A 10,740-nucleotide genomic window follows, 5' to 3' on the forward strand; every position below is an offset into this window, starting at 1 on the left:
ATATTCGAAAGCAGTTGTCGAGATATCGATGTTTTTATTTAGGGACATCTTGTTAGGAAACTTAGAAAAAGTATGTATTAAGCTATTAGCTTTCCTTTTTCCTGTTGGCAGTAGTCTGACTCATCCCACTTTCTTTAGAGTGATAGACTTAGTGGTAGCTAAGAATATTGAGTAACTTCTTGAGGAAATTCATAGAAATAAACCCATTGAGAGAAGTGGTTAGTGTTTGAAGTTGAGCATGCGTTATCTGTCAGCGTTGTTGGGGTTTTATAATCAGGAATAGAACACAGTGGATTCTTAGTTTCCAAAGCTTCCAGCAAACACCATTTCCCAGTTCAGGACTCCTTGTGTTGCGCTGCACTGTGACGGGCTTGGTTCTGGAAGCCTGCCAGAGGGACTCCGTTCGGTAGGAGAGGGCTCACACCTGGAGAGTCTCTTCCCAGGGTGTTTTGCTCAGAGCCAGTGACTCCGTGGCACTAGGCTGGCTCTGGCTCCCCAGCACCCATGGCAGGCAGAGAGCACCACCTGTCTTGGTGAGCATGGGAAAGGTCATTGACTAAGGAGTCTGCTGCTCTGCAAATGTTTGAAAACCACTGCTCTAGGGTCAGTTGTTATTCCATTTAGTGTAGCTTCATTTGCTTCCTCTTAGAGAACATTTCTGTTATAAATATTAATAGCATCTTGTGGGTTCTTTAATTTAAAAATATAGCTGAAGAAAAGCACAAAATGAGCCCTGTTCCCAGTAGGAGAGAGAATGCAAGTGTTCGTAGGACATATGAACTAGCAGGTGAATTTCTGCATCTTCCCTGTATTTTTTTAATTGCATTTATCTGCCTTTAAGCTTGTTTTTATTTACCCCTCCCTGTTTCCTAGACAGGTATCCCCCAGAAATTGAGATCTCTATAATGTATATTTATATTAGGGTTATTTATTTATTTTGTGGTACTGGAGATGGGGCCCAGGAACATTCTACCTTTAAGCTGTACCCCATCCCTGTTTTATTCTTTTATGGATAAGTTGCTAAGGCTGGCTGCAAACCCATGCTCATCTGTCTCAGCCTCCCAAGTACTAGGATTATGCGCATGCGCCACCAGGCCCAGCTAAGGTCTTTTTATTATCACTTTCCCATCAGGTCAGATTGTAAATCTCAAAAAAAGAAAACAAAAAGTTAAATACAGGCCGACTCTAGAGAAGCCTTAGTATAAACTAACTTTTTGAATTATTTTTTATTGTCTAGACAGCTAACTTGACAAGCTATTCTCCTCAGTTTGCCTTTGGGGATAGAGCTTCCCCCAGCACATGTTCCAGTTGGTCCCCTCCTCCTGACTCTTCCTGTCCCCCGTGGCGTGTATGGTTCGGATGGTTACTTTCTGTTTGTCCTTCACCCACCTCTCTGCAAGGGCAGCGCCTCCTCCCCTGTGACCAGCGTGGAGATGGGAAGGCGGGAGGAGCCTGGTTGTGCTGCATTGTGTATGTGTCGGGCAGGTCTCTGGGTGGCATTGCTCTCTGCGTCCTAACTGAGGTCCCAGGGCTGTTGAAACCCTTCTGTGTGCCGAGGTTCTTGGTTCCTGTCCCAGCTACACCCAGACTGGCCCTGTGACCTCGCGGGTCTCTACACGGCAGGTCCTTCACCCGAACAGGGTAATAGGAGAAGCCAGCTCGCAGGGTCACTGCACGGTAGTAAAATAAGCCCCGAAGGTGCAGTGACACATTGAATGCCCACTGTTAGTGTTTAGTTCTTTGATACCTACATTTAAGGAGCTCAGTTTGGTCAGAACCAACTTACTGAAATAAGTCGGAGACAAGTGACGCTGCTCACCAAGATAACGGTAGCTCGTGGGCGGGAGCGAGTGACTTGGCTGGGGTATTGTGCTGCTGCCTGAGAGGCACTGAAGCCGACCTGCCTGCAGGCGGGCTGCACTGAGTTATGCAAGGGTGTGCCTTTAGGAGGCACCCCTCTGGGGAAGGCAGGTGGCACAGTGGACTCAGCACCCACATCCCCTGGCTGCACTAGGTGGCTGTGCAGTGGGCAAGCCGCCACGGTTCCCAGGAGGAGTTGGTGGGCCCGTGGTGGTGGGGCAGGCGGGGAGGTCAGCCCTGCAGGGCAGTGTGCCAGGCAGCAGACTGGATCTGCCAAGCCAGACACTGGCGTGCCTCGGGATGGATCCAGGAGATGGGAGACATTCACAGTGAATTTTGAACCATTCTTTGTAAATTAGCATTTAAATTTTTCATGGCATCTTAAAAGTTAGAATGTGCAAGAATCTTGTAAAAGATGTGCATATCCGCCCACGAGGCTCGTTGGTGGTCCACTGGAAATCCTGCGCATTGCTTCTGGCTTTCTAAGTTCGCACCTGCTTTCCTTTCCAGGATTACATTCCATCACAACAAGATATCCTGCTCGCCAGAAGACCCACCAAAGGCATTCACGAGTACGACTTTGAAATCAAAAATGTCCCCTTCAAAATGGTTGATGTAGGTGGTCAGAGATCGGAAAGGAAACGTTGGTTTGAATGCTTCGACAGTGTGACATCGATACTTTTCCTTGTTTCCTCGAGCGAATTTGACCAGGTGCTTATGGAGGATCGACTGACCAATCGCCTTACGGAATCTCTGAACATTTTTGAAACCATCGTCAATAACCGGGTTTTCAGCAATGTCTCCATTATTCTCTTTTTAAACAAGACAGACTTACTTGAGGAGAAAGTTCAAATTGTGAGTATCAAAGACTATTTCCTAGAATTTGAAGGGGATCCACACTGCTTAAGAGACGTCCAAAAATTCCTGGTGGAATGTTTCCGAAACAAGCGCCGGGACCAGCAGCAGAAGCCCTTGTACCACCACTTCACCACCGCCATCAACACGGAGAACATCCGCCTGGTCTTCCGAGACGTGAAGGACACCATTCTTCACGACAACCTCAAGCAGCTCATGCTGCAGTGATGCACGAGGACGGGCTATTCGAGTGCCTTTTGTGTTCTTGATTGTTTTCTGTGTGTCTTGTTTTGTTTTTTAAAATAGCAGTTTACAAGAGGAATTAGGCAAATCTTGATTCTGTGCTTCACTTCTTGGAAATCGTAGTCCTCCCGCGGCCTTTGGTTTGTGGCTGAAAGCTGCTGAAGGACACCTCGCCGACATCTGCTGGAAGCCCGGCTCCGACTGGCCCACGTGGCTTCCCTTCAAGCTCAGTTGTAACTTCTTGGCCAACCTCAGACTAAGTGTATTGCAGGCTTTAGATTCTTCCACCTGTTAAACAGAATTTACGTTTCTTTTTGTAGTGCCAGGTATAGACAGTATTCTCGATGCTCGTCGAGATGAGGTTAGGAACCTTTCTCTGACACAGGCGAGAGGTCTTGAGTTGGCCTACACGGAGCGGTTACACTTGCTGCCTGGCTTTTGAACGACTTCCTGCTGGAAAAAGGCTTGACCTAAGGAATGGCATTCTGTCTGTCTACACCGGTTTAGCCTTCATGTGTTTGTAATTGCTTACCTATGCAACAGGTGTTTGGTTTTTAAATTTCTATGGATGGTCTCTGAAGGTAACGTGCTTAGGGTTTTAAAGTTTACGCGAGGATTTCTGGTCGGATGCAAGTCAGTTCACAAAAGGGATAAAGAAAACAGATGCTATATTTAGTAGTTTGTTCAAATGCAGCTAGTGAAGTACAATTCCCCACTGAAGTCCCATGTAAGGTGTTGTGCCATATATGAAGCATTTCAGCCACTAAGACTGCAGGACCTGCTCCAGAGTGCCGTGCGCGTGGCCGCTGAGCCCTGTCCAGCCGATTGCGCTCCTTACCGGAGGAGGTCAGTGACTCATTGCCCTTCTTTCTTGTGCCCTCCCATCCGGGTCCCCAGCAACTCCAGCCTGGCATTTGAGGGACCCTTTTGTTTATTTGGAGCTTGCCCAAGGCAGTGTTTTCCAGTCAGACTATTCAAGAAGGCATTATTCCAGATTCCTGTTCATTCTTGGTGTGTCTCTAAAGGATACAGTATGTACATGTTGTATAAGTATTGTTTAGGAGATGCCAGCTTTGTTGAGGTACCTTTTAAATGTTTTAAAGAATACTTCTAAGGATAAGTAGTCATTTTTCAGTTCACACCTCAAGATGATTACATTTACCTCTCCCCACTGCTTACCAAATTAAACTGTGCCCAAGACGTCGCTCTGTGATTACAGATCAGCTCATAATGAACTCAGCAGAATGTCTGGTTTGCAGTACTAAAAACCATGGCCTTGTAGGTTACATGTCTTGTCAGAATTGGATTGGAGGTACAGATGTGTGGGCTGGTGACGGTTTCGAGGTCTGGCAGCTCCTGCTTTTCCTGATCATTGTGATAAGACTGTGATATCTTTACTGTATGGCTCACTGTTCTCAGGTATTTTATGGTCCTTGAAAGACTGGCCACCATGGCGGGTCCCCTGGCCATTCTTAGACAGTGGCTCTGGTTCTAGCTCGCTGCCAGGTGTGGGAGCTGGGCCTTGCTAACCAGGGGTTTGTTCTTGACACACCTGGCTTTTCTTGCATTTGAAGTTTCACTGTGTGTTCTTCCGTATAAATTCCAGTGTTTTCATGCCTTAGTAATACCCGAGCTTCAGACACGGGGCCCAGCATCATAATGCAGATTCATAGTGTGATGTTTGCAGGTTTGAATAGTCCTACTAGTGCTTCTTGCCAAAAAGAATATGCTGTTTAAATTCACTGGGTTAGCACAACTCCAGTGCTAATGACTTTCTGAATTATGTGCACAGTAACATTTGCTAGAGAGTCCAGATGTAAATTTTGCAAGCAGTTTTATTGAATAGCCAAGACATTTAACTCCACTGAATGCTGTCCCCTATAGAAAGTGGACACTCAGTCTTACTTAAGTTCTATTTCAGACCTGTGATAAGAACCATCACTATTACCTGACAAAGCAGAAATCACCAAGATCCCCATTGTAACTCAGACCATGGAGAAAAGTTACACCAACAGAAATGGTGACATTTGGGCTCTGCAGCCTTCTTTTGATGCATGCTATGCCCCAGAATCAACATTCTTTTAAAACAAGATCTAGGATATATTTTGAGGCAGCAACTTCTAGCTTTACAGCCTTGTTGAGACATTTAAGGGAACTGTGAGGTTCAACCTAGAGGCTTCAGTCCACATGTTTTTATATGCTGTATTTTAAACCACTTGAAGTCTATTCCTGTATCATGAAAACCAGATTGTTTTGAGTTGAAATACCACTATCTAAAGAGGGAGATGAAATGTAATGAGTGGAATTGAAAAGGTGCTCATCATTTTCACTGTCCTAACTTCCCCCCATCTCTAAAAAGTAATTTGGATTTGAAAGTTTTTCATGTGTTCAGTTTTCCAAATCTTTGGTTATGATTTGGAACAAATTGTGCCTAATATCTTACTTTCTGTTCTTAAATCAGAATGCCTTCTCATTGATTGGAATAAATGCCACACAAGTGTCTTTGTCAGCCTTGAAGACATGATAACATACAGAGATGCCTTATAAATCAAAGAACACATTTGGACCTTAATTTTTATAGGTAAAGGGCTTGTCGGATGTTTTCTGAAGATCTGTGTAATTCAAGGCACGCATGTGCCACTTAAATATGATTTTTAATAGCCTGAATTGTTTTCTGCCAAATAGTATGTTAAATTGCAATGTTCATTTCACAGATATTATCTGGGAAGGGCACTTGAGAGCTGGGGTGCAGCGGCGACCGCGGGAGAGTGCCCAGGTGGGGCCTGCGCCGGCGTCCTTGCTTGGCTGGTGGCAGTGGTTGGTGTAGAGCAGGAGGCAGCGGGACCTCCTGCTATTAAACCAGCAACGGCCAACAGCGAGAAGTATTGATTTAGAGTCAGCAGAAGCCTCGTGCCCTGTAATTATAGCTCAACTCAATGTCTCCCCAAGTACTTGTATCTTATGCTTTTGATAAATGTATTTTTCAGCATTAGTACATATATCCGGTTATGCCTTATTTATATGAAGAATAAAGTTAGCAAGTCATGCTGTTGTGTCCAGAAACTCAAATCACGATTTGAGAAACCCTCAAATTGGTGCTTTCATTATTTAATGATACATTTCGGCAAAACCCCAAACAAGCCATTTGAAACAAGAGTCTCTCTGCTGCAATTTGTAGCCATGTTCTTTCTGTGTCTGTAAAGAGAAGGCTGTCAGTGTTAACTCTTAATTTCCTGTTTGAATCCATGCAATCTGCCTGTAAAGCCCAGTCAGACATTTGTAACAAAACTCCCTAATAAATCTAGAGAAAGCCACTCTGTTACCTTTATTTCTTTTAGTTGTGATTGAGGAGTCAAGAACAAAAGTTTTGCTTGTATCCATCCCACTCGGAAACCTGACTTAGTACTGGTCACTGTCTCATCCCATCATTTCCGTCATCTCGGCTTGTTAAATTCTATGAATCACAGATGATACATCTTTGTGTTGTGCTGCTGGACTACAAGGACTGATTTTTTCTTCTTCTGGAATATAGGTTGGCTTTTCAGTGTAGTAACCGGTTGGAGGGGCGGGATTGCAAGTGGGTGGGTGTGTGCGCCTTCACGTTGCGGAGAACGCGGATGATGCCCCGCGCCCCTCGTTTTATGGTACGAGGTTAGGGTTTAATTTACACTAGAGACTGCAGTATGGGTGTAAACCTGAGCATTTTAAACCAACCGTTCTCTTTTTCAAGTACCATCAAGTAGATATGAGCCTGGGGTTGGCAGGTGATTGTTAAGATCACTTGAAGTCTGGCGTTTGAACCACTAGTGTTCCATCTACACATGAATGTATAGTCAGCATATAAATTACGGTCTGTCTTGTCTATCTGATTTTTTGTGCCAATGCTAACATGAAACATTATCTCTTAAAGCATTAATGATGTGGCAGTATTTCTTCAGTTAATAAGAGACTTCTGTGACCTATACAAATCTGCTGTTGCTGGCGGTTTACAGATAGATTGAAGTCTGCTGGAACCCACTGGGCATACGTGTTCAGCCAGTGCCCGGCGGCGGCAGTAGTAAACCCTCTCCTTGGTATGTGATCTGGGTTTGCATTTAGAAAGTCTGTTGACAATATTCCTTGCCACAGTAACTCATGATTTGTTCTAAGTCATGCCTATTTGATGGTACCAGGGATAAAGGGGAGGGAAAAGGCTTCATTCTTGCATGTGGAACACTGCGGCCAACTATGCCATTACCCTTTCTTTACCTCTTACTTGAAAGCAGAATCGCAAAATGTTTTACACGCCCCCCCCCCACTGTGGCGAAAAGCTCACTTACCACAAGAAGCCTTATCAAAAAGGATACGTTGTAACAACCTCATAGCCGCTGTACCTAACAAAACAGGATTTGTATTAACTCTGTATAAAAGGATTTGTGGCTTAGGGTTTTTTTTTTTTAAGCAGATAACTTTTTATAACCTTCCAGGAACTAAGCACATTATTTGATATTGTTGTAAATTTTTTTAGTCAGTGCTTTAGTTCAGGATTGGCAATAAATTATTTCTAAAGGAAGTCTAAAAGTGGAAAGAATGGTTTGATTTTATAAAAATGAATTGCTACTCACGAAGGCTTTTTGCTTTTGTACATATTTTGCCAAAACTTTGCCTCTTGCTATTAATAATTTGCTTTGTAAAAAATTACTGACATTTAATAAACATTTATAAATGACTTGATGCTATGATGTTATTTAACCTCTCAGTTTGATGACTGTCAAGTGTTGGAACAAATGCGAAGTTTCAAGTTTGAGAGCGAAGCTTTCACCTGGAGTGACTCAGACCCAGAAATATCTTCGGCAGGTCTCCAGCAAGGCTTTGCTTTAGTCGGCTTGTTAACTTTTCCTTCCTAGTGGTGGGGACGTGGACTGCTTCCGAGGGACTTCTCAGGCAGGTAGTATGTTCTGGGAAGACGAAAGGGAACCACTGGTTTGTCTCCCTTGTTCCTCTGAGAGTTGCTGAAACCACGTTAGGGTGGCTCTGGGCTCCCGGTTTATCCAGCTTTGATAGTACAGCCGTTACATCTGTTGTAAGAAAAGTAGTGTTTTCAAAACCAAGCCAGGGCCGGGCGTGGTGGTACACGCTTGTAATCCCCGCGCTTGGGAGGCTGAGACTGGAGGATCGCACAGGTTCAAAGCCAGCCTCAGCTACTGAGTGAGGCTCTCAGCAACTTAGTGAGACCCTGTTTCCAAATAAATTATAAAAATAGATCTGGGAGTATAGCCCGGAGGTAGAAAAGCCCCTGGGTTCCACTCCCAAAACCACAAAACTAAATAAAAAACAACAAAATAAAAACCAAGCCAGGCACGGTGGTACACGCCTGTAATCCCAGTACTTGGAAGGCTGAGACGGGAGGATCACAGGTTTGAGGCCAGTCTTGGCAATTTAGCGAGATCCTGTTTCAAAATAAAAGGGGCTACAAGTCTAACCCAGAGTTCAAATACTTCTGGATTCCACCCCCAAGACAAAAGGAGGGGAGGGGGAGGGAAGAAAGAAAAACAGCTAAAGCTCAAACTATTATCCAGCAAAGTGCTTTTGGCATAGTGACGGTTAATTGGCACTGCGGGCACTGGGTTGGCATGGAAGCCCTCTCCAAATGACCTGTTCCCTTGCCCACAATGTGAGCTGAAAGAAAAAAAGAGGCCCTTTGAGTTGCTTGAGATTGCAAGAAACTCAAGGCTGACAGGTTGAGCCAGAGGTTTGTTTTGGTGACTTGGAAAATCCTCAAAAAACTAACGACCTGGGGCTGTGTTTTAAAATACACGCTGTAATTATTCCTCGAAAATTACCGGGGCAACTGAAACGGATTTGGGGAGCAAGGAGCACCTGTGAAAAATGCCTCGCAACTCTCGCAAGAGCCCCTTTTCCTCCGAAGTACACCCAGAAAACAAAAGGCCCAAACAGCTTCTCCACACAGACCAGCCATTCAGCTCTTCTCTCCACACAGCAATACCGAGGGAGGTTGTGTCCAGAATTAAGAGTTACACCGAGTGGAGCAGTGTGTTGACTTTTCTTTTCTTCATCAAGGTACTTGGGGAAAAAAAAAAAAAAAAAAAAAAAGCAAAAGCAATCATGTTTTCTTAAAAAAGAAAAAAAATGGGCTTTTTTTTTTTTTTATACAGTTAACTATAGCACAGCTTTTAAGGGGCTTGAATTCTTTTGGCCCCTGTTAAATATTGAAGAAGAAAAAGAACACGTACTCGCCGTGAAGCCGAAGGCTGAGCACCCCTGACCTTGGGAGACAGAGTCTGGCTCCTGTTCACTTTCCTGTTCTACACACAAAACCCTGATTCTGCCGGCACATTCCTATATAATCCCAGTATTCCGGAGGCTGAGACAGGAAGATTACAGGTTTGAGGCCAGCCTCAGCAACTTAGGCTCTCACCAATCTAGTGAGGCCCTGTCTCTAAATAAAAATAAAATTTAAGAAGGGTTGAGGGGGGGTGTCACTTGGAGGTAGAATGCCCCAGATTACATCGAAAAGATTTAACAAAAAAAAAAAAAGAAATGACTGTCCTAGGCCAGGTTACATTTCATCTCTTGCTGGGTAACAGATCTCGCCAAACCTGAGTGACTTAAAACAACTGCTATTTTATTTGACTCCAAGTGCACACATAGGCTGAGTGATTTTGTTTGTTTATTGGTGGTACTGGGGGTGGAACCCAGGGGCTTTTCTACCTCTGAGCTATACTCCCAGACCTATTTTATACTTTAATTGGAAACAGAGTCTCACTAAGTTGCTGATTGCCTCACTAAGTAGCTGAGGCTGGCTTCGAACCTGCGTGAACCTCCTGTCTCAGCCTCCCAAGCGCGGGGATTACAAGTGTGCACCACCACGCCTAGCTTGTTTTGCTGTTTTTGACCCAGGCAGGCTGGGCTGGTCTTAGCAGAGCTGGCCCCACAATTGGTCGGCTGAGAGCTTGGCGGATGGCGAGGCGGCCTCACGTGGTGTCGGAGTCTCGGTTCTCTCCGTCTGAGTTCTCCCCCTTGGCGGGCGAGGTTGTCTTCACTTACATGTAGGCTGTAAGGGTTCCAAGCAGAACAGAGACCCTCACATGCCAGGTGTAGCTCGTTCCCTGTTTAACACCCACGTGGCCAAAGCAAGTTCATTGGCCGTCTCCAATTCTTTTTTTTCTTTTTTTTTTTTTTTTTTTTTTTTTTTTGCAGTACTGGGGATGGAACCCAGGGGCATTCTACCTCCAAGCTACACTTGCTGCCCTGTTTTTTATTCTTTATTTATTTTAAAACAGTCTCACTGAGTAGCTGAGGCTGTCCGGGAACCACGATCCTCCAGTCTCAGCCTCCCGAATGCTGGGATCACAAGCGTGCTCCGCCATGCCTGGCTCATCTCCAATTCTTACTGAGACCACCTTTTTGGCTTTACCACAGATGATTTTACTTTTGTGCCTTGACAGAGTCAACTGCCAAACCAGCGCTGGCCAGTACCCGCGATTAGAACCCAGCGCTGGGTTGATTAGAACCCAGCGCTGTGTTTGTGACCCTCGGATGCCCCCGAAGAGTGCGCCTTAAAGGGTAAGTCAGTTCCCTCAAGGGCGTTGGGCCAAGAAGACAGTTTTCTGTTAGAGTCGTGGGCAGGCTGGATGTCCAGGGACACTGTCGAGCAGTACAGGGCTTACGCCCAAGGATGTCCTCGGGACTGTTATAAAAAGCCATCTCAGAACTATCAGTGAGAAGGACCCTGGCTACCAAAACTCAGTCTCTATTCACTGGAAAGTTGACAGTCACCAG

The 10,740-nt window shown here is 45.0% G+C and overlaps 1 protein-coding gene across 2 annotated transcripts in view; it reads left to right on the plus strand.

Annotated features, from left to right (window-relative positions):
- Positions 1-2,943, plus strand: part of GNA13 (G protein subunit alpha 13) — a gene marked incomplete at both ends in the record, with an annotated part of 38,709 nt that extends 35,766 nt beyond the window's left edge. For both annotated transcript variants that reach the window (XM_080713424.1, XM_080713425.1), the window contains one exon: positions 2,371-2,943. In XM_080713424.1, the coding sequence (XP_080569550.1) occupies positions 2,371-2,943 (573 nt within the window). The remainder of the gene's footprint in view (positions 1-2,370) is intronic.
- Between the last annotated feature and the right edge of the window lie 7,797 nt (positions 2,944-10,740).

The sequence above is a fragment of the Muscardinus avellanarius genome (assembly GCF_963383645.1).
Source record: "Muscardinus avellanarius genome assembly, chromosome: 16".
NCBI classification, from domain to species: domain Eukaryota; kingdom Metazoa; phylum Chordata; class Mammalia; order Rodentia; family Gliridae; genus Muscardinus; species Muscardinus avellanarius.